General features: G+C 41.4%; 1 protein-coding gene, 1 long non-coding RNA gene and 1 other non-coding gene across 3 annotated transcripts in view; 1 reads left to right on the top strand and 2 right to left on the bottom strand.

Moving 5' to 3' along the window:
• The window catches only part of Gda (guanine deaminase), a 75,501-nt gene extending 71,009 nt beyond the window's left edge, over positions 1-4,492 (top strand). Inside the window, exons 12-14 of the mRNA NM_031776.2 lie at positions 2,056-2,186; positions 3,607-3,634; positions 4,373-4,492. Of these exons, the coding sequence (NP_113964.2) occupies positions 2,056-2,186; positions 3,607-3,634; positions 4,373-4,443 (230 nt within the window). The 3' untranslated portion in view covers positions 4,444-4,492. The remainder of the gene's footprint in view (positions 1-2,055; positions 2,187-3,606; positions 3,635-4,372) is intronic.
• The window catches only part of LOC120100000 (uncharacterized), an 87,299-nt gene extending 65,072 nt beyond the window's left edge, over positions 1-22,227 (bottom strand). Inside the window, exon 1 of the long non-coding RNA XR_010061210.1 lies at positions 19,768-22,227. This is a non-coding gene — a long non-coding RNA (uncharacterized LOC120100000). The remainder of the gene's footprint in view (positions 1-19,767) is intronic.
• On the bottom strand, positions 890-1,018 carry LOC120100370 (small nucleolar RNA SNORA44). The gene has a single exon (XR_005500134.1). It is a non-coding gene; the product is annotated as a small nucleolar RNA SNORA44 (small nucleolar RNA).
• Positions 22,228-22,523: the final 296 nt, after the last annotated feature.

The raw sequence follows: 22,523 nt of genomic DNA, 5'->3' as shown, positions 1-22,523 counted from the left end.
GAAAGATCTAGATTTACATCCATTTGCAAGTTCACTAAAAGCTGCCATTTGTTTCTCACATAGCTCATCGTTGAACTCGCTGTTTTCTTAGGAATAAGCCCATTTAGTTTAGATATCCCCAGACCCTCGGACCTCACAACTCTGTCAGCTCCTGTGACCTACTAAGTACATGCAATTTCAGGTTGAATGCAGTCACTGAAAACTCATAGTGTAAGCCAGATGGGGGTGGCTCACACCTTTAATTCCAGCACTCTGGGAGGCAGAGGCAGGCAGATCTCTGAGTTCAAGGCCAACTTGGCCTACAGATAGAGTTCTAGGACAGCAAGGATTACACAGAGAAATCCTGTCTCAACAAACAAACAAACAACCAAACAAGCGAATAAATAAAACCCCTCAAAGTGGGGTGCTGCTCCTTTGTCAAGGGCATAAAGCGTGCAACCAATAAATGTAAAGGGTCCGTGTTTTGGTTCACACCAGGCTCTTCCAGAAGTCATCTTGATGCTTTTAACAGTTATTATTCTTTTTTTTTTTTGAAATTTGAAGTCTTTATTGAACCAATTGCATGTTAGGTTACAAAGGTATTTCACTTTTCCAAAATGCTGTTTCTCTTTGTAGACCAATCTGGCCACAAAAGGCTACCTGGCTAAGTATTAGCCAGAAACTTCTAAATCCCAGTGTGATCTTCTTGTGGCATTTTTCCAACAAATAATGCAGACCAAATCACAAGATGGCCACCTCACTGGTCACATGGTCCTTAGGTTAATGAGCAGAGGCTGACAGGCTGTCTCCTCACTCTTCCAAGAACCGCCCAAGTGCACACTGCAGAAGGAAAGTTTGTTTTGAATACCACAGGACAGAAGGACAGGCAGCTCATAACTCCAGTGGAAAAACATATAGGAGAGCTGAGTGGCAACAGCAGGCACTGTGATAACCTGGGCTGTCAAAGTCTCTCCGTTACTCTGGCATGCAGTTGGAGATCCCATGGCTATGAGCAGCCACAGCCCTTGGAAACATGCTTAAAAAGTCCTTTCTTAACAGACAGTGAAAAAGAATCTCTAGGTAATGTCTGAAGAACAAGTATGATTTCTAATTTGCTGTTCTGGAAGTTGTCATGTTCTTGGGATGCCTGTGCACAGAAATATTCCATGTCAGACTCTGTGTCATACCTGGAAAGAAAAGAAAAATCTAGCCAATGCTTCCCTATCATAAAATACACTGGAAGTGACAGGATGCAACAGACATAAATCTTGGAATAGACAATAGCACACGTGACTGTGATCTCAGTGCACTTCTTGCTCAGAATGCAGCCTTTAAGCAGCTGCTAATCAAACAGCACCATGGCCAGCAGGACTGGGCACCTGCAGTTCTTTAATAAATTATAAAAATGACACATGTTCTTTCTTGGCCTCCAGAAACCATGGACATGAATTGTACAGCTGTAAGCTGGGGGAAGCCAGTAGACTTTATTGGCGTGTACCCTATTTTAGGAAACCACTCTTCTTGTGCAACCAGAATACCTTGGAAGTTACAAAGACCCTGGGACTCTTGAGTTAGAGTCTCTAAACTTGAGATGGATTTTTTTTTCCTGTTCAAAATATTTATATTAAAGGATTCCTGATGGGTATACTTGTATTGAAAATTTTGCAGTTATTTTTTTTAATAGGAGGTTTAATTTACTACAGTGAAAATACACATAACCAAGTATCTTATGGAGCGAAAGGTAAAGCTAAGAAGTGTTGGAGAGAAGGGGGAGGGATGGCGTAGGTAGGTTTTGTGTCAGGCTTGCTGCTTTGAAGGCTCAGTGGAGCGCACTGACAGGGCTGAAGTGGAGACCTCATCAGGACTATGACAGGGCAATGAACAGAGCTATTCTGTTCCCCATTGTCTATGCATAGGCTTGTGACCTGTTGGTACAGGAGTACTTTTCTGCTTCACGAATAAGGTGCTGATTTTGGAGGGTCTAATTATATGTTGGCAGAGTCCGTTCATGTAAACAAGGACATGGGAATAACTCTGTGGTAATTCTGACTGTTGGTCACTTGTGTCCCTTTGTAGCCCTGGGGCTTGATCGTGAAATTGGAAACTTTGAGGTCGGCAAGGATTTTGATGCCCTCTTGATCAACCCCAGAGCATCGGACTCTCCCATTGATCTGTTTTGTGGGGATTTCGTTGGTGATATTTCTGAGGTAAGTAAAAGAAAGTTAAACAAAATGCATTTAGGGGTTGAGGGGGGTTATTTTTGAACTAACCATCTTTAGTAAGATGTATTCATTAATTTTCGTGAGAAATTAATCCTTGGATTTTGTTGTTGTTTGTTTTGTTATTTTTAAATCTTTATTTAAAAATTTATTTTATGTGATTACACTGTCACTCCCTTCAGACACACTAAGGAGGGCATCAGATCCTGGTTGTGAGCCACCTTGTGGTTGCTGGGAATTGAACCCAGGTCCTCTGGAAGAGCAGCCAGTGCTCTTAACCACTGAGCCATCCTACCAGCCCTGTTTTTAAATTTTTATGGTTTAGGATTTTGGGATTGTTTTTGTTTTTCGACAAGGTCTGACTATGTGACCAGATTATTTGAAGTTAGTTCCATTTATTGTTTCAGGGGAAACAAACTGTCTGTCCCTCTGTCGGCTCAGGTTCAAACTAGTAATCCCTATTAACCAGAGCAAAGCACACAGCTACATGTTCTCTATAATACAAGAAATCATAAAAGAAGTGAGATCCCAACTAACCTGAGTGTTCCTCTGCCGAGTGTGATGGAGAATTGAGGAGAAATGGATCTGGTGTAAGGATTTTAAGTTGGGAGCCTTAGACCTGTTTGCTCAAGTTGTAAGGCAAAGACAAGGATGGCCTGGGGTAGGGATAGCACATTTCGTCTGCCCGCTCTCACAAGTCCACAGGAGCACCATAGGCTTTGATTCAGGAAAAGTCCAGAAATTTCCTCGAGGTGTTAGGACCTGCTTCAGGAGAGAAGGAAAACGCCAAGTGTCCTTCCTGCTTTTGATTGGAGGAGAGTGTACTCAAGCATCCTTGTAAACTGGCTTTCATTCTTATTATTAGAGAAAACTTCTGAGAAATACGGCTTGTTTCCTTAAGTTCATTACTTTTCTTCTGTAATACCCTTTTGACACATTCACATCTTTTTTTTTTCGTAATGATTTCTTTGATTTGTGTAGTACTTTGCCTCTGACAATTTACGGTTTTCTGTCAAGAATATTCCAGGAATAAGCAGAGTATGGTAGCCCACTCCTTCAATCCCAACACTAAGGAGGCAAAGACAGGCAGGTCTAAGTTGGAGGCCAGCCTGGTCTACTTAGCAAGTTTCAGCATTACGTAGAAAGCCCCTGTTTTCAAAAATCAATAGACAAACTCCAAGTGAGGTAAGTACTTCTTAATAGCTAATAATGTGGTTTGTGTTTGCCTGCTCTGGACTTAGGTTATCATTTGTTCATTTGGTTTTGATAAGACTATTTATTAAAATGTAAATTTTGTCATTGAGCAATAAATTTCAATTTCTGGACTTTGCCAATGGCATTGACCCATAAATTTCATTTCTAAAGGTACAATGTACTATTCCTTACCACCTTTATTTTTTATTTTTAGGCTGTTATCCAGAAGTTCCTCTATCTAGGTAGGTAGATTTATGTTTCTGGGCTAAATACAATCTTATCTTGTTCGAGACTGTGGTGCACATTAAACTCTATGAATGTTGATTTGTGTTAACTCGTTTTTTAAAAAACAAACAAACAAACAAACAAACAGTTCTCAGCACTGGGCTTGCATGCTATGGTATTCAATGCCTAACAATTCCAAGAACATTTAAGTCTTGAGCTGGGATGGAGAGGGAAAGAGAGCTTGGTGTCAAGACCTCTTGTGCCCCACAACCTCCTTATCCTGGTACACAACTGAAGTCCCAGTCAGAGTTTCATTCCCTGAGACATAATTGGATCAAGAGAGTCTACTCTGCCCCTCTTCCTATAGAATGAGCTCAGTGCTGCCAATGGGCATCGTTGCGAGGGCACATCTGCAGGCTGCTTCTCTCAATGTGTGAGCATGGTTCTAGAGGTAAAGAGAGTCTATAACAGTCCTTTCACCTGGGACTGGAAACACCAGCCAGCCCCTCCAGCAGAATGGCAGAGGTGGGAGATTATTAAGCTTCCTATGATTTTAACCTTAGATACAGAATGGAGGCACCAATTCTCAACAGGCTAGAATGTCTTGTCTTGATCAAGTCATCTCAAGGAGACTATATATTATCTGGGAGAAATAAAGTTTCTACTTTGGGGGGGGGGTTGTGTTTCTTTTTCTAAAAGTGTTTTACTTGAAATCTCAAAGTACAGTACGAATGATTCTTCCGTTTGAATCTCAGGAGATGACCGAAACATTGAGGAGGTTTATGTGGGTGGAAAGCAGGTCGTTCCATTCTCCAGCTCCGTGTAAGGCCCTTGGACATCCATGACGCTCTCCTGGGAGGACATGAGTCTGCTATCTTCCTTGTACCCAGGGACCGATCAGAAAGTATATTCAAAAAAAAAAAAAAGTAGTGTGTTCTTTGGATGACTTCTGTTCCTGTGTCTACTTCCAGTGCTCGCTTGGTAAATTGTTTGAAGGGAGTGTGCTGCTTCTCCACGCTGGTCTAGGAGCATTTGTAATTTCATGACAGTGCCTCCCGTTGGGCTGTTTAGATTTGCGTTAAGCTCACATAAAAGGCAGTGTTAACAGCTGGCAATGTGCTTCTAATAGTGAAGTAAAACCTTTCCATATAGGGATATACAAGGCGAGGAGATCTCCTTATGTGGTTAGACACTCTGTGCTAATAACTGGGAAAATTAGGAAGCCCCAGTATGGACCAATGAGCCGATTTTAATGAGAGGGCACAAGCTAGACATTGAAAAGACATCATTGAAAATCATTGGTTGCGCTTGGAAATTAGATATTGAGAACACTCTTGTAAAAAGAGAACTTCCTGGATTTAAAACATGCTTCTAGAATGACCTTGTCTATGGAAATTTGCACTTTGTAAAGTTTGCCTTTCGGGGTGTGTGATTGTTAATGCTTTCCCTTCTTGGGATGAATGTCAGAGGCCGAATGCCGCCCGCTTTTCATATATTGTTGTATGCTTCAAAGTGTTTGACAGAAGTTGAGTATTAAAGATTTAAAGTCTCTTAGGGATAATATTCACATAGCCGCGTGGCATAAATAGTTGTGTTTTTGTGTCCTTCAAAGTCACCTTGACTCCTGGCTGTGAGGTGTTGTGGCTGCTTCTGTCTTATTGGATGAGAAACAAGCCCTGTGTGCATTGCCGCTCTGCAGACTGGAGTCTTCATAACCGGGGAAGAACTGTATTCCCCGGAGCTGTTAACACTGACAGGACAGGGTTCTTTGCAATGCTAAACCTACCCAACACAGTGTGTCATCCTTGCTGTAAAGTTCACTCTCCTGTCAATATGCTAGAACTTAAAAGCCAAGTGCAAGTCCCTTGAAGAATTATGGATAAGGCTCTGTAAGGCCTGGATATGGAAAACACTATGTTTTTCTCATTTATCAAATTGTCACTGTAATTCTTTAAGATTTTTCTCACATTAAAATTTTAGAATAGTGAAAAGGATATAAAAAATAATCCCACTTAATGTCTATGTTTCTAGGACTTACCTGTAGTAGACAATCATGGAATATTAAACAAAAAAGGGCCTTTTCATATTTCTAACTAATATAATGTCCCTTCTCATAGCAGAATTAAGAACAGGTCAAAACCATGTGGCAGAGCCTTAGGAAGTAGTGATGTGAATTCTACTTAAATACTACATTTTTATTTACTTAATTTATCCCACCTCCTATAAGTAAGCAGGACCAGGAACAGGTTTTATTAACATATCATTTCGTTCCTAGGGTTTAGGTAAATTTTCATTTTATCTTCTAACAGAAAAATGTCAGTCAATAGTTTCCATGGCTAAGAATACACAGTTCCTCTACTGTCTGTGCTAACTCAGCAGTAACTTGTCCAGATCTATTTTCCTGGTAGAAGCACGTTTAGATTTGGTTATATATACATTACATCTCAAGATGGTACACATCTTAGGCCTTACTTCATTCTATTTTTTTTAAAAGAATTTGTTGTGTGGGATATAAGTGAGTACATCCAACTTCTGGTTTCAGTCTGGATGTCCAGTGTTTCTAGCAGGTCAGAAACACCAAAATGATCTGCCAAGCCTCCTTCCCCATTTCTCTCTGAGGCTGGCAAGTGTTTTCGGCTGTGTCTTTTGATTCTTGCCAAAGGGACTGAGTTGCAGGGTATCTAACCAGAGTGAGGCAGCTGAGGAGCTTAGGTGGTTGTGTGTGTTGGGTCTGCTGGCCACCAGTTGCTTCCAGTCCTTGTAGATCCCACACTCGTCCTCCTTAAGGGTGTGCATTGTGATGTTGAGCATCAGCTTCTTTTTAAACTTAAGACTCATACACAGTAATGTAAGTAAGTGTAATCCTGGACGCAGGAAAAACAGGGGTCATATAGCACCATCCTGTCAAGCATTCAATTCATCCTGATAACGTGTTGCCAGATGGATAACTTCCAATAAGAATAAGGTGTTGAAGTGTTTACATGTACTTTGAGTACTTTGATCTCCCTGCATCACTCATAACATGTGTGTTTTAGTTCCCCAAGTGAAGTAAGTGTTCATGAGTGTTGCTGATGCTTGTTGGCGTGTACTGCACATGGGACCAGATGTCCTGCACTTTGAAATGCTGTGTTCACCTACTGTAGGTTGACTTCCCTGATGATGGGTAGGCACTATTGTCACTTTATATTTAAGTGGATTGCTCTCTTTAGATGAAAGGAAAAGAGAAACAGAGAGGGCAGGAAGGGAGGGAGGGAAGGAAGAAAAGAAAGAGAGAGAGGCAGGAAGATTAAAACATTATCCTGCCTACTCCATACCACCATTTGAATAATTCCTGTAGAGTTTTTGATGGACTTCATTGTAAAAAGATTAGAAGGCATTAAAAGTTATCTTGTGTGTTTTATTTATAAAATATTCTTATCGCCAAAACATAAAAGTAGACTATTCAAGTTGAATTTGATTTTCAAAATGGGGTGGTTAGGGGCATTAAAAATAAGAGGTCCCAAGAGGTCATCCTAATCTACAGGGCCAAAGAGGTTGCATTCCTATCTTATATTATCTTAACTGGTTCTTTACTTGCACTGTCAAAGACTTCAGAATCCTAGAGGGTATGCCAGGAGAGGGCCTTTCTAAGTTCTGTGAACACTGAGTCTCTTTTCTTCTTTAGTGAAAACATTTCAAGATAAAGGAAAGGAAATGATAGAAAACCCCCCTCTTTGTTGCTTAGCTGAATTTGAGGTGTGCCCTCGAATTTCCCTGAAATCACACAGAGGCAACTCCCAGATCTGGCAATGTGTTCTAAATCTTCACTCTCTACCAGATTATTTCTATTTTTAAGCTGTTTCACTTTGGAAGCAGACATATGGAAAGCCTTCAAGGCACCCTGGAAAGCACATTGTATCAGTTCCATCAGTTCATATATGTGGAAGACACCCAGAACCGGATGCTTCCACAGCCTGGTGGACATCTTTAATGTTGCTGTTGCTGCACTATTCAAATATCTGAAAAGAGTTATCTTAGCAGGTAGAATGAGACATGTATCATGAGCAATGATTTGAAATAAATCTTAAATTACAGGGTCTCTATGATTTAAAAAAAATTTTTTTAAAGACCGAAAAAGATGTTTGCAATTTCTAATCTACTAGCTGCTGCAGATATGATTTCGCACAATACATTTTATAATGTCTCCAGAGGAAGCATGAAAATATTTCTAAAGGTGTGGGAAGAAGCAGACAGGGGAAAGGTCACTGAGAGAAAACTCTTTGACATTCGTTATCATGCATGTTCTCAAGTCTACTCCACCTTCCTGCCCATCTTCAGCACTGAATGTGAGAGATGGAGTTTTGAAGGGTTAGTTTTTGGACCTAGTCCAAATTCACTGAAACACAAAGGCAAGAAAGTCAATGAGGAAAGTAAATGTAAATTCTGAGCAGGCATTTGCCAGGTTACTTGAGTAACCGATCATTATGAACTTGTGTTATTTGGCAGTGACTTACCTGTCTACTTCTTCCTTCCATTATTGTTAACCTCTTGATTGCTGTTCTTAAGAATAGATACATATATGTGTATGTAGTCAAGGGGACATCCTTCCCCTCAGTATCTGTATGATTTGCTTATTGTTAATGTATTGAGTGAACTCCTTTGTGCATCAGAAAAAAAACAATAAATGAGACTTTGTGTTTCCATCGGTGTGTGTTGTATTTGTTCTTTGCTTTGGTTGAAAGTCAGATCAGTTTAATGGATGAAGGATGAATCATTTTTCTTTTTTATGTAATGGACTGAAAACTGACTATGATATTTGGCTGTGAGCCGACTGACATCTTCTGTCCTAGGATACTTACTACACATGGATTCTTAAACGAAACCACTGCAACAGCTCTTCTAGACTGTCAGCTTGTTTGGGTTGATCAGGGGATTAGTAAAAATAGGTTCTCGTTGTGTCCATGAAGTGCAAATAATGTCTATATCATTAGATCATCAAGGCGTGACAATTTAATCCACTAATGAATTCAAACTTAGATTATGGTATTTGGAGGCGGTAGAACAAGAGCAGGAAAGGCCTCTTGGGAGAATGTAGCTTACTAGAAACATGTTACTAGGGGTCATTTCTTGCCTTGGCCTCTTTCTGTTACTTTTCCATTCAGCTTCCTGTCTGCCATGAAACAAATCTTTCTATCATGCCCTCCTTGCTATGATGGACTGATACCTCTGGTATTGTGAGCAAAGTACGCCATTCCTCTATTAAACTGTTTATGTATGTTTTTTTGTTTGTTTTTGGTTTTTTTTTCCAGAGCTAAGGACTGAACCCAGGGCCTTGCGCTTGCTAGGCAAACACTCTACCACTGAGCTAAATCCCCGACCTATTAAACTGTTTATATCTGCTAACGTAGCTACCATTCTCATCCCTGTGGAGTCAGATCACTATGCTTTTGGTTTTGGCATCGCTGACTTTTTTTTTATTTAAAGCATATTTGTATTTAATTTATGTATGTATGCAAGTGCCTACTATGTGCATCATATATGTGCATGTGCCTGTGAAGGCAAGAGGAAATGTCGTATCTTCTGGAACCAGAGATTTAGGCGGTTGTGAGCTTCCTGATGTGTGTGTTAGGAACTGAACGCAAGTCATCTGCAAGAGCAGCAAGTGTTCTTAGCTCCTGAGCCCTATCTCCAGGCCACTTTTCATGTTTTAAATGCTATAAGCCAGAATATGAAATATAGGTCATACCAAAAATAAGTTCATTGGGATGTAGAAAAGGCAGATCTAAGGAGAAGTTGATAACTACAAGAACCTGCATTTTAAAAACCAGAAAGCTCTCAAATAACCTAATGATATAGCTCAAAGCCTTAGAAAATCAAAAATAAAAGACATCTAAAAACCATAGAAAGAAAATAAAACTTAGAGTTGAAGTTAATGAGTTAGTACCCCCAAAAAATCAACAAAGAGGAACAATTAAAGAGTTGATTTGGGCTGGGGATTTAGCTCAGTGGTAGAGCGCTTACCTAGGAAGCGCAAGGCCCTGGGTTCGGTCCCCAGCTCCGAAAAAAAAAAAAAAAAAAAAGAACCAAAAAAAAAAAAAAAGAGTTGATTTTTTTAAATGATGAAAGAAAAGAAAGAAAACAAACCCTTAGCTAAGTCAACTAAAGGAAAAAGACCTAAATTAATAAAATTAGAGTTGAAATTGAGATATTACAGCAGACACCATTGAAAACAAGAGAATCATTAGAGATTATCTTGAAAACTTACATTCTCACAAACTGGAAAGAATAGGGAAATTTCTAAACACATATGTTTACTCCTTGAATAAAGAATATATACTCAATCTAAACAAACAGTTGGTGAAAAGAGATTGAACAAGAAGTCTCTCCTCAGAGGAAAGCCCAGGAGCAGACACATTCACAGATGAATTTTATCAGACACAGAAAGATCTATCAATAGTGCACTTCATGCTATTTTATAAAATAGGAATGAAAGAATCAAAACTCTTCATTTTATGAAGGAAGACACACTGATTCAAAGGCCAGATAACAACAGAAAAGGAAATATCAATTTATTTGATGTACAAAGATACAAAAATTATAATAAAGTACTGCGAATTGAGTTCAACACATTAAGATCACGACTAAGTTGGTCTCATTCCAGGGAAGCTAGAATGGTTTAGCAGCCACTAATTAATAACCATGCTAGAGCGCAGAGATATAATCAAGAACAAAAGTCATGAGATCATCACAATAGATACAGAAAAGCCTTAGATGAGTTTCAATACTGCTTCATGTTAGTAACTCTGAAGAACTTAGGAATAGAAAACATCACACACCAACACAATAAAGACCACCGCTATTAAGTCTGTAACCAATACTTTACTGAGGGGGAGACTGGAATGCACTGCCTCTAAGATCAGGAACAGGTTAGGATATCTAATTTTACCCCTCTTATTAAATATATAACTGGATGTCTTAGCCAGAGTAATAAGGCAAGAGAAATAAGAGATACAAAAGGGAAAAAGGGAAATCAATCAATTTTCCCGTTTGTAACTGTTATGCCCTTATACTTAAAATACCTTGAAGACTCTACCAGAAGACTCTTAGATCTGATCAATGCTTCCAGAAAAGTAGCAGGATACAAAATTAATATACCAACTCATTAATTAAAAAAATCAGGAGTACACATACATACCCACACCAAACAAAATAAATCCCACTAGCAATAAACCTAACCTAATCAAGGAGATTAAAAAACCTTTATGATGAGAACTTGAATGCACAAAGAAAGTAAATAAGACCTTAAAGACGCAAAGACTTACTTCCTATGTTCACACATCACCAACATTCTTAAAATTCTAAAGCTGAGGGGCTGGAGGGATGGAAGCACTTGCGTTTACCACACAGTGGCTTACAGCCATCCAGAACTTCAGCTCCAGGGACCCTAGTGTCTTCTTGGCCTCCGCAGCCCAAACACATGCACACTGTACATCCACACACATGGGCAAAATAGTCATGCACATAAGTAAAAATAAATCTTTAAAGATTCTAAAAAGACTACATCACCAAAATACGCTCACAGATTCAATACACATCCCATCAAAATTTCAATAACACGCTTTCCTGAGCTTAAATTCATACAGAACATAAAATACCCCACTTTTGAGGAAAGAAAGCAACATGACAGATGTCACAATACCTGCTTTAAAACTGTGCTGCAGAATCACACTTAGAGGAACAGCAAGGTATTGGTACAAACAGTCTTAGTCGGTGTTCTATTTCTGTGACGAGATACTGTGAGCATGGCAACCCTTATGAAAACATTTAATTGGGACTGGCTTCCAGTTTCAGGAGTTTGGTTCATTATCGCCATGGCAGGTAGCATGGTGGCACGCAGGCAGACACACGGTGCTGAAGAAGTAGCTGAGAGTTCTACATCAAAATCTGCAGTCAGTAGAGTGAGCCACTGGGCCTGGCTTGAGCTTTTGTGACCTCAGAACCTGCCCCCAGTGACACACTTCCTCCAACAAGGTCACACATCTAATCCTTCTCAAATAGTGCAAGTCCCTGATAACCAAGCATCCAAGTATATAAGCTTGGAGAGGGCACTCTTAACCAAATCACCACAGATATGTAGACCAATGAGATAGAAGAGAAGGCTCAGAAATAAACCCATGCAGCTATACCCATCTATGTAAATTTTGACAGGTGGCAAAAATATGCATTAGAAACAAAATAGTCACTGGGCTGGATACATGGCTCAGTGGTTAAGAGCGCTTCCTGCTTTTGCTAACAGGACTGAAACTCAGTTCTCAGCCCTGTAACCACATCCTCCAGGGGATCTGACAGTCTTCTGGCTCCTGAAGACGTCTACCTAATATGTGTACTCACACACACAATAAATAAATCTTCAAAATGAAGTAAGAATGCAGACTCTTTAAGAGGTAATGCCAAGAAAACTGGACACTCGTATCCGAAAGAACAAAACTAGATCCCTACAGGTTACCCGCCATGAAAATCAATCCGGTGGCTCAAAGACTTTAAGAACCCAAAGCCTGAGACCACTAGAGAAAAAAGTAAGGCAAATCTGTCAATACAGAGGCATAGGCTTTCTGAGGAGGACTTTTGTAGCTCAGGAAACAGTAGCAAGGACTGTCAAATGGGATTTACAGAATTTCACGTCGTATGCACATCAAGGGAAGCAACAGCCTGCAGATAGGAGAATGTCTTACCCAGTATTCCTGTGATAGAGGGGTAGTGATCAAGATATACAGATGCCCAGAGAAATGAATGACAGAAGAAAGAAGTAATCCAAGCAAGAAGTGGGCAAACAAACTGAGTGCACACTTTTTCAAAGGAAGAAATACAAACTGTCAGTACATACAAGATTCACAGTTTGCAGCTTCTTCAGCCACTGGGGAGATGCAAATCGAAATTGCATCGATGGCACCTGTCTCCCTGGTCAGAATGCTGTCCTCAGGAAAACCAGAACAATGCTAGAGAAGGAAAGGTACAGTAATAGGTGGTTGGATTGATGTTAAACTAATACAGCCACTTATGGGAACCAGTGTGGAGGTATTTAAAAAACTAAAAATGTAACTACCCTGTGGTCCAGCCATTCCACTCCAGGATGCGTACTCAAAGCGCTCCATGTCAGCATATAAAAGAGTCGCCCACATACCCGATTTACTATAGCACTATTTACAATAGCCAAGGTAAAAATATGTAGCGCCTGTGTGTATATGTATAATTTAGTCACAAGAAGAAAGTCATGCTAGCGTGGCTGTGTGTCCCTTTAATCCTAGCACTTGGGAGGCAGAGGGAGGTGGATCATAGCAAGTTCTAGATCAGCCAGGGACATACAGTGAGATCCTGTCTTAAAACACCAGGAGAAACTAAAGAAAGACAGAAGAGATGAGAACCGTGTGGCTTGAAGGGAGCATGAGTAGAACCTGAGATCATCATGGCAAGGAAAACTAGACTCAGAGAGACAGCAGTTCCATGCCTCATCTGTGGAATTAAGACAAAAGACAAAATGGCACGGAGGAAGAAGGGAGACTTCTGGAGTAAAGGAGGGATAGACAAGGGGAGAGAAAGGAAGGCAGGGCAATTTGAAGAAGTGAGGATGGCCAAAGTACACTGTCTGCATGTAAGAAATGTCAGATAAAACTATTACTTATACAAGATAAGAAGAAGTTCATACTGTAAATGGGCACGAAAACTTAAAGCCCAATTTTATAAAATAGCACTTTATCTGTGATGCCCTGGTCTATTTTTACTACTATTAGATTCCATTTTGTTCTTTAAATTTTACTCTATATTTGTGCTTTACTAAGTGGTTTCTAGAAACTTGGTAGTTTCTAGGGTACCTGTATGAGGTGTCAGATCCAAGGCCCTTGTGTCACCATCAGCACTGTGCTAGGGTCTGAGTCTTAGCTTGGCCTCCCACAGCAGGGGAGGGGGCAGAGGTAGGCGAAGTGTCCTCAGTCTCCATGTCCCCAGCGTTTGGTCTTTTGCTTTTGTTTTAAGAAAAAGTCCCTGTTATGTTTAGGGATAACAGTGTCCATCCTCAGGTCGTGAGGATTAAGTGATGTGCTGCATAGGCAGCCGTAAGACAGCATCCAGTCACCTGGGGGCTCATAATTCAGGAGATAGGACCGGAAAAATGGAATGCACACTGGAGATTAATTAGACCACTTAAATATGTATCAGTTTATTTTTAAATATTAATCCAAATTAACCACTCAAAATTCATCAAGATATTAAGGGTCTTTTAGATATAAAACATCCCACATGTGATTTCTTAATAGTATTATCTGTTCATGTTTCTAACTTACAACATGAAGCCTAAAGCCAGTTGTAGATTTGGTCTATAAATTTACCCCTATCCCCAGTGCCTGAGCAGCTCTCAGAACAAGTCCATATCTCAGAACAGATGTGGGTTTGTGTTGGGAGGGCCATATCTGAGAACTGAGGAACTGTCTGGGTTTCTGAGATGCAGGTGGCCCAAGGATCCCATCCCTTGGGTAGAAAGCCCCAGGACCTTCAGCTGAAGCACATGTCAAATGCTGTAAGACTCTTGCCTACCCTACCTAGGCAGCTCTCTTGAACTTTGGGGGACCCCTATTTCTGCAAAACCTCTGGTCATATTGTCTCCTAGTGCCCACCATAATAAAGTTCCTTTATTTGACTTATTGTACGGCTGTCTGTTTTGTCTTGCCTGTCTCATGCACACTGAACTGGGTTTTGGGGCTGGCTAGTTTTATGTCAGCTTGACACAACGTAGAGTCGTTTGGAAAGAGGGAAGCTCAATGGAAAGAAAGTGCCCCTACCAGCCTGGCTTGTGGGCAAGCTGTGCTGGCATTTGTTCATTCAGGTTTTTTTTTTTAATTGACAATGAATATGGGAGGATCCAGCTTCCTATGGGTGGTGCCACCCATGGGCATGTGATTATGAGTTACATAAGAAAGCAGGTTGAGCAAGCCAGGAGGAACAAAGTCAGTAAGCCGCATTCCTCATGCCCCCTGCTTCAGTTCCTGCAGGTAGGTAAGTCCCTGCTCTGACTTCCCCCGGGATGCTCTTCAAGCTGTGAGGTGAAAGAAACCTTTGCTCTCCAGACTGCTTTGTCATGGTGTTTCATCACAGTGGTAGAGACCCTACCCGGCATGGAGGGAGGCCTTACACACTTTGTTCTTCTTCTGGGAGGGGTGTGGAGGGTTGAAACTGTTTCACGTGGCCTCGGCTGACCTTAACCTCACTGGGTACGTGAGAAGGACCTGATCCTCTTACCGATACCAGATACTGAGATTACACTATAAACAACCACACCCAACGCTGACTTTTTCCTTTTACAGAGTACTTGAGGTAAACATATCCAGAAGAGAAACTCCATGAATGTGAATCATCGATAATAATATAATAAGCAATAATAATAATGTCCAATTTGAGGGCACTGCGTTCTGTTATGGCAATTAACAGATACAGTTTTTTACAGCGCTGAATTAATGATTCAATAAAGTGAGATTTAGACATGAAATCCAGGAGAGTGACAGGCACTTCAGGGATCCATGAAGTCATTACTCAGTGGAACAGAACAGTAAATTTTCATTACCAACAAAAGGAGGTTTTTGTTTAAATCTTTCAAAGAATGGAAGTGGTAAATAGAGGGGGGTGGGAGGGTAAAGGAGGAAATATGTGGACAACTAACACCAAAGACCTTTTGACAACTTACTTCCATAAATGTTTTCATACACATGCATATTAGCTATGTATACATACATATACTATATATAAATTCTAAAAATACAAATTTAATCCTAAAACACATACATATATACTTACTAAAGTATATATATTTACATAAAGTGTATATATATTCAAATTCTCTTTATAGGTATGTTACCATATGTGCATACATAAATACATACATACATATATACATACATGCATAGGATTCACCATATGATGGGAGAAAGGGAATGTTCCAACTGTACAATTGGACACGTTATACCATAAAATAAAACACTCGGTACCAGGAATGGGTTCCATCTTGTTAAATCCTTGGCCAAAGTGCCCCCATAGACACTCCCCACTCAAACATCACAGGCTGTTGCCAAAGCTACTGGCTACTCTCTATACCCTGACGGTCCTATTACTGAAGGACCATTTGCATATGCCATGAAACATGGAGAAATCAAGATGGTTCCCAGCTAAAAGCTGCACACCTATTGACTAGCATGCACGATGCCAGAAAGTACTCTGCATGCTACTGGAGGAGGAAGATAGTTATCAGTTTATTCTTCAAGGGGCTACAAACTCTGGGCCTACAACAGAAACTTGCCTGCAAGATATAGTGATGTAATTGTGGCACACAGAATGGGAACAACCAACCACTTTTTGATTGGATTTCAGGTCCACTCCAGGATACGCGATCCATACCAGACACTATGAAAGTGTCAAGGAACCTGAGATTAGATAGGAAATCTCACCACCACTATTCAGGGACAGGAACATAATAATATTCTAATCATGTTCTAGTGATCTATGGCAATAGTCATAGACCGGAGTATTTCTCAACCCTCTTCAGAGAAGCTTCTTCATGGTAGATGATAATTAAAACAGAAACCCACAAATACACAATGTACAAAAAAAGGAAACCTTTGGATTGCTCAATCCTAAATGGGATGCCATAGTGAAACCTCTCCCTCCTCTCAATGCTCAGGGATCTATGCCAGACTTTTGGGTTACCTCTTGAGGTTTAATTAAGACACAGAGGAATCTACATAGCTTAAAGCTGTTGGTTTTGCTTGGGCAGTTTCTCAGCTGGTGTCTAACCTAACCAGACTTCCTCGCCATTCCGTCTCTCAGAGTGGTTCTCACTGCCTGTTTCCTAGCTTCTTGTTTCGCTTCTGCCTCTCTCACCATCTGCTTGTGTCTCTCTCCATCTCTCTGCCTGCCTGGACTTTATGCTGAAACTTCCTGTCCAACCCCAGCTGCTAGCTCTTTATACGGAAAAAAAAACTACATTATTACTCAACCAGTTGGCTGGGAAGGTTACTTTCCCGGAACAGCTTGCCTTTCTTTTAAAGGCCAGTGAGGGGGTGACTTTACAAATCCCAAAAGGCCACTCCCAAAAAACAACCGAAAACACAAGGACACACTTTTTCACAGCCAGAAAATACAATATTTGTGGGTCACCCCACAGAGGAATTAGAAAGACAATAAAAGCCTGTGGTAGTGGATGATGCCAGGGAAATAGTGTCTATCAGACATAATGGGACTGACACACATGAACTCATAGAGATGTTGACAGCTTGCACAAGACCTGCACATGCTTAAACCAGAAAAAAAAAATCTTAGCACAGAGAAGGGGAAGCAGACAGGAGGTCCCACCTGGTCAAGAAGCTATTTGTAATTGATACTTTCTGGCAAAGGGAAAATCAGTTTTCTTCGTCAATGGTTACTGTAAAGGTCTGAAAACCACTGACAGAAGACTCAGATAGTATGCAAAGCAAAGAGTGTTTTGCAGAACAACCAGCATGTGGGGGGGTTCAACCAGTTTTTGAAATGGGGACCCCAGACAAAGGCGCACAGACCATAGAGGGAGCTGGGGAACTCTCTAGAAGGATTGGGTAATCTAAAACCTCACTGATGGGTGCTAGGGAGTCACAGCGGTCAGTGGTCTGCGTTCCTACGCCAATGATGTTTACTCATAGGATGGGATAGAACTGCCCGGTGCAGATGGCCCTTCCTGAGAGAAGACATTTCCCTATTTTGGTGGTTATTCCCAGGCTGTTCTTCGGGAGGGGATTTTAAAACCTTTTTCCTGGATTTTATGGTCTGCTCCTGGATTTGGTACTTATGACCCTCTTTTCTGTATCAGGCCTGGTCCTCAAATGGAGACAAATGGGGTTTAGGTCATCCTTTGTCCTGTCAGTTATGTCAAACATACTCCAGGGCAGGCCCAAGGCCAGCAGAAGTTGGCCGACAACGAATGAACTCTACTTGGTTGTTGTTGTCTTTTTGTTTTGGTTTGGCATTTTTTTAATCATTTTTTTTTCCTTTTGAGAGAAAGAGCAAGAAGTCGGGGGGAATGGAGGTGGGGAGGATCAGGGACATTGGGAGAGGGGAAAGGATATGATCAAAGTCTATTGTATAAAATTTTTCATGAAAAATGGCTAAAGGGGAAACATTCTCTGTTTTCGCATTAATAAAGAGACATTTCCTTGGTCATGCATTCCCTTGGTCAGGCATCACTTCTTTGTCCAGCCACATCCCTAGGATGCACTGTCGTTGTAAACATATATTAATTTAGTACATCTTTTGATAGTTTTGTGCTTCTGTAATAGCTGAGTCTGGTTAGAATGGGACTAAGGACAGGCAGTTCAAAGCATTCTTTATGATGACAGCTTTGCTGGGAAAATACATCCATTGTCACTCAGAAAAGAAATGCTTTACCCTCAGAGCAAAAAATGGGTTTTCAAAAGATGGAACTGGGCAGAATACACAGGACAGCTCCTTTGGCCTAGATTCTGTCAGGCTGTCCTGAGACAAAGACAGCATGGCTTGTGGATAGGAAGAGAAACAAAGTGGTGGGGTCTGAAACCAGACACAGGAGAAAGCCGGGTCCTGGGATGACTGCTGTTCACGGCTGAAGAGGCTCTGTACACCTTCATGACCACAAGCACTTGCTGCTCTCTGCAAAAAAGAGCCCTTTCCCGAAAGTCTTGAACAGACTCCAAATTGACCTCTGTCAAATTAAGTCATAGCCTTTCATGACCAACCGAAGGAAAAGTTTTATTCCTTATTTCAGTTTTGAAATAAGGTGTTTGCTGTTTTTGCTTTTGTCTTTGTTGCTGTCGCTCTTTTGTTTGGTTTGGGACATCCGGCAGGAGCTGTTTCTAGCCACACTTGAGCTAGGGAGGAACTTGTTCATGGGAAGCTCTGAAAACCTTTATGGAAGTACATAGTCTGTTTAGAGGGACGGGGGGAAGGGGTTTGCTGTTCTAGAGTACGGGGTTCAGGAAAATGAGGGCAAGTACTTATCCCAACTCAAGCACTGTGCGGTGAATTGCACCTGGCAACTTGAGTGTTTTGCACTGATTTGTATAACCACGACCCCACCAGCAGCTTCATGAGCAGAATGAAGTGTCAGGTTAGGCACCCAGTAAAATCCCATGGCACTGAGTCAGAGCGCTAAATAAAATAACCTCTGGGCTTGGCTGGATGCTTTACAGTGACAGACATCTTATGTCCTCCTCCAAGACAAATACACCAATCACTTGTAGATGATTTTTTTTCCTATAGCAGTGTTTCTCAACCTGTAAGTCTTGACCCCTTGGAGAGAGGGTAGAATAACCCTTTCACAGAGGACACCTAAGATGATTGGAACACACAAATATTATTATATTATATTATGACTCATAACAGTAGCAAAGTTACAGTCTCGGAGTAGCAATGGGATAATTTTATGGTGGGGGATGTCACCATAGCACGAGGAATTGTATTAGAGTTACAGCATCAGGAAGGTTGAGAACCACTGGCTTACATGGTAAAAATAATCCATAGAAAGGCATGTAAGTATCCATGTTCCCTATCCTGTTCTCATTAAGTAAAAAGTATAAACACCCATAGGTTTTTCATTAATGTCATTCATGAAACTACAGGCCATGTCATGTGACATGATTGAATTCAAAAGAAACTATTGCTTACCCTGAAGCATATATGAACTCTTCTGCTTCTCATGTCTTGAGGGATGTCATACTTAAAAATATTTTTAAGATACAAATTTATGGGGCTGGAGAGATGACTCAGTAGTTAAGAGAATGGGCTGCTTTTCCAGAGGGCCCAGGTTCGATTCCCAGCTCACAACCATCTGTAACTCCAGTTTTAGGGGATCCAACACTCTCTTCTGGCCTCTGTAAGTTCCAGGAACCCAGGTGATGCACACATAAGCATGCAGACCAAATACCACTACACATATCAACATGAAAAACTTCAATGTACCAATTTATATGTGCAAAGAATACCAAATTATGTTGTATTCAAGTCATATCGAGTTTACTAATCATAAGGCTGGTGGATTTTAAACAGTATTTACCTAGGAACCACCCCATCAAGTATCCTTTAGGTACCAGGGGCAGGTTAGCCTAAAGCCTAAAAGGACACTTACCTTTTAGAGGAGCCCACATATTGGAGTGGCAGGACAAAGGGGCAAGTGTGGGAAAGTCCATGAAGTGAAGTTCCTGGCAGAGAGGCAGCTCAAGATGTTGAAAGGGAGAAGGAGTGTGTGGCTGAGTGCGTAGTTGGAGGGATTGCAGAGAGCAAAGGATGATGGTAAATGTTTCACGGAGGAAGTGTGCTCTGAAACTGATAAAAGAGTAAAAAGTGTTTTATTCACACGTTTTCAAATGTGTGGGTGCATGTTTGTGTGGGCCCACATACGTGTGTATACATGTGGAGGCCAGAGGACACTCTCTAATGCTGCTCATCAGTTTTCCACACAGACCTTCTCACTGACCTGGAGTTCGCCGTGAGACGAGGCTGCCTTTCCAGCAAGCCCTAAGGATAAACCTGCCTCTGCTCCTCTGGCCCTGGGATTACAGGCATGCACCACCGGGGTTACAGCCACACACCACTGCAGCCCCTGGGACTACTGGCAAGCATGCATTACTGGGTTATAAGTATGCACAACTGGTTTATAAGCGCACCCCATTGCAGCCTCTGCAGCCTATGGTTATAGGCAAGCACCACTGGGGTAACAGGCAAGCACCACTGGGGTTACAGGCATGTACCGTTGGGGTTACTGGCATCACCACTGGGGTTATAGGCACACACTACTGGGGTTAAAGGCATGCGCCACTGCAACTGGCTTCTCTAAGTAGGCTCTGGGTTTTGGCATCCAGTCTTTTGGTTTGCCGGGGCAACACTCTGCTGACTAAGCCACATCCCCACCCTGGAATTTATTTATTTTATGTGAGGACTCTCAGAGGCATAAATCCAAACAGAGTGTTCAGCCTGAGCCCTGGCCAGTCATTTTAAACCTGACCTGTGAGGGAAGTAGCCTTAGGATGGGATAAATGTCAGTCCTCCTAAGAGACAACAGATACATTCATTCCAAGATGAAGAGTCCCAGGCCCTTGTCATGAAAGAATTTGATACTATAGGTCTGGACAGGGACAAAAGTATTATCAAAAAAAAATAGCTCAGTCAAGTCACAGAATAGGTGTGGTGGGAACAGACATTTTGAAAGTGGAAAGAATCACATGTGACTTACTCATGAAGAGTACAGGGCGCTCTGAGTCCAGAAATGGCATGGTTTTTTTTTTTTTTGGTTCTTTTTTTCGGAGCTGGGGACCGAACCCAGGGCCTTGCGCTTCCTAGGTAAGCGCTCTACCACTGAGCTAAATCCCCAGCCCCAAATGGCATGTTTTGCATGCAGAAAAGATCATTCTGCTTGTCACTAGGCAGAAAGCTTATTAGCAAACTTTGCAGACATTCCCATCAGCAGATGACAAGAATACCCTGGTCATAAAGGAGAAAGCCCCTATCTATAAACAGGGCTCCCTCCTTCCCCTGGGAGCTGAGATTTCAGAATCCAGGGGTGATGACTGTTAATTCTCATCATACTTGCTGGGCCACAAAGACTCTCATTGCTTCAACATGTTCTGAGCTACTTCGATATCTGACATTAGCATGAGCTAGTTTTGTAATGTTTCTGACAATCACAAACTCAAGAGCCAAGACTAAACACCTCAATTTCCTCGAGCTCCCCCCACTATGTCTGAATACTTTAGAGGGCACACATTGTCTTTTGAAGGTCCATTTCTTTTTCAAATAAATGAATAGAAACCACACAATGAATGTGACGGTTTGTACATGCTTGGCCCAGAGAGTGGCACTATTAGGAAGTGTGGCCCTGTTGGAGTAGGCGTGTCACTGTGGGTGTGGGCTTGAGACCCTCACCCTAGTTGCCTGGAAGTGAGTCCTCCACCAGCAGCCTTCAGATGAAGATGTAGAACTCTCAGCTCCTCCTGCACCAGGCCTGCCTGGATGCTGCCATGCTCCCATCTTGATGATGATGGACTGAACCTGTGAACCTGTAAGCCAGCCCCAATTAAATGTTGTCCTTTATAAGAGTTGCCTTGGTCATGGTGTCTCTTCACAGCAGTAAAACCCTGAGACAGAAGTTGGTACCAAGGACTGGGGTATTGCTGTGATAGACCTGACCATGCTTTTGCTGGGAAGAATGTGGATTTGGGGACTTTGGATTTGGAAAGCAGTGGAATGCTGTAATGGGCTTAATGAGCTACAATAGTAGGAATATGGAAGACTTTGTTGCTGTGAGTAGTTTGAATTGTGCAGACCCGGTCCAAGAGGTTTCAGAAGAGAATTTCAGTGTGTGGCATAGAGTCTGTTTTGTGGTATTTTGGTGAAGAATGTGGCTGCATTTTGCCCTTGTGTGAAGAGTCTACCTGAGGTTAAGGTAAAGAGATTTATATTAATTGCATAGACAAAGGAAGTCTCAAAAAACCCAGCAGAAACTTTATTCTCTGGTTAAGTCTCATAAAGAGCATTTTGGACAAGTGTAGCAAGATTAGAAAGGAAAGATATAAAATATATGGTTGGAATATCAAAGGTGTCATCAGGAAGTGAAAAAGAGCTAAATCCCATGTTAAAGGATATTAAATCGAACTAGTCCCCTCCCCCCCGCCTCTCTCTGTTTCCTAAGCCCTTTGTACCTACAAGGTAACTAACTACCACCCAAACCTATTTCTTCAGGATCTCATAACAGCTTTGATTAAGCAGGAAGGGTCTCCTGCTTCCTTCAGTTGCTCATGATAGAAGCCTGGGAGAGGGAAGAGATACAAAGGTCATTAGAGGCCACTTACAGAATAAGTGAACAGTGAGGGCAAATTCAGCTGATAA

Source organism: Rattus norvegicus, chromosome 1 (assembly GCF_036323735.1).
Source record: "Rattus norvegicus strain BN/NHsdMcwi chromosome 1, GRCr8, whole genome shotgun sequence".
In the NCBI taxonomy this organism is placed as follows: domain Eukaryota; kingdom Metazoa; phylum Chordata; class Mammalia; order Rodentia; family Muridae; genus Rattus; species Rattus norvegicus.
Note: the sequence above shows the minus strand (reverse complement) of the source record. Positions and strands in the feature narration are given on the sequence as shown.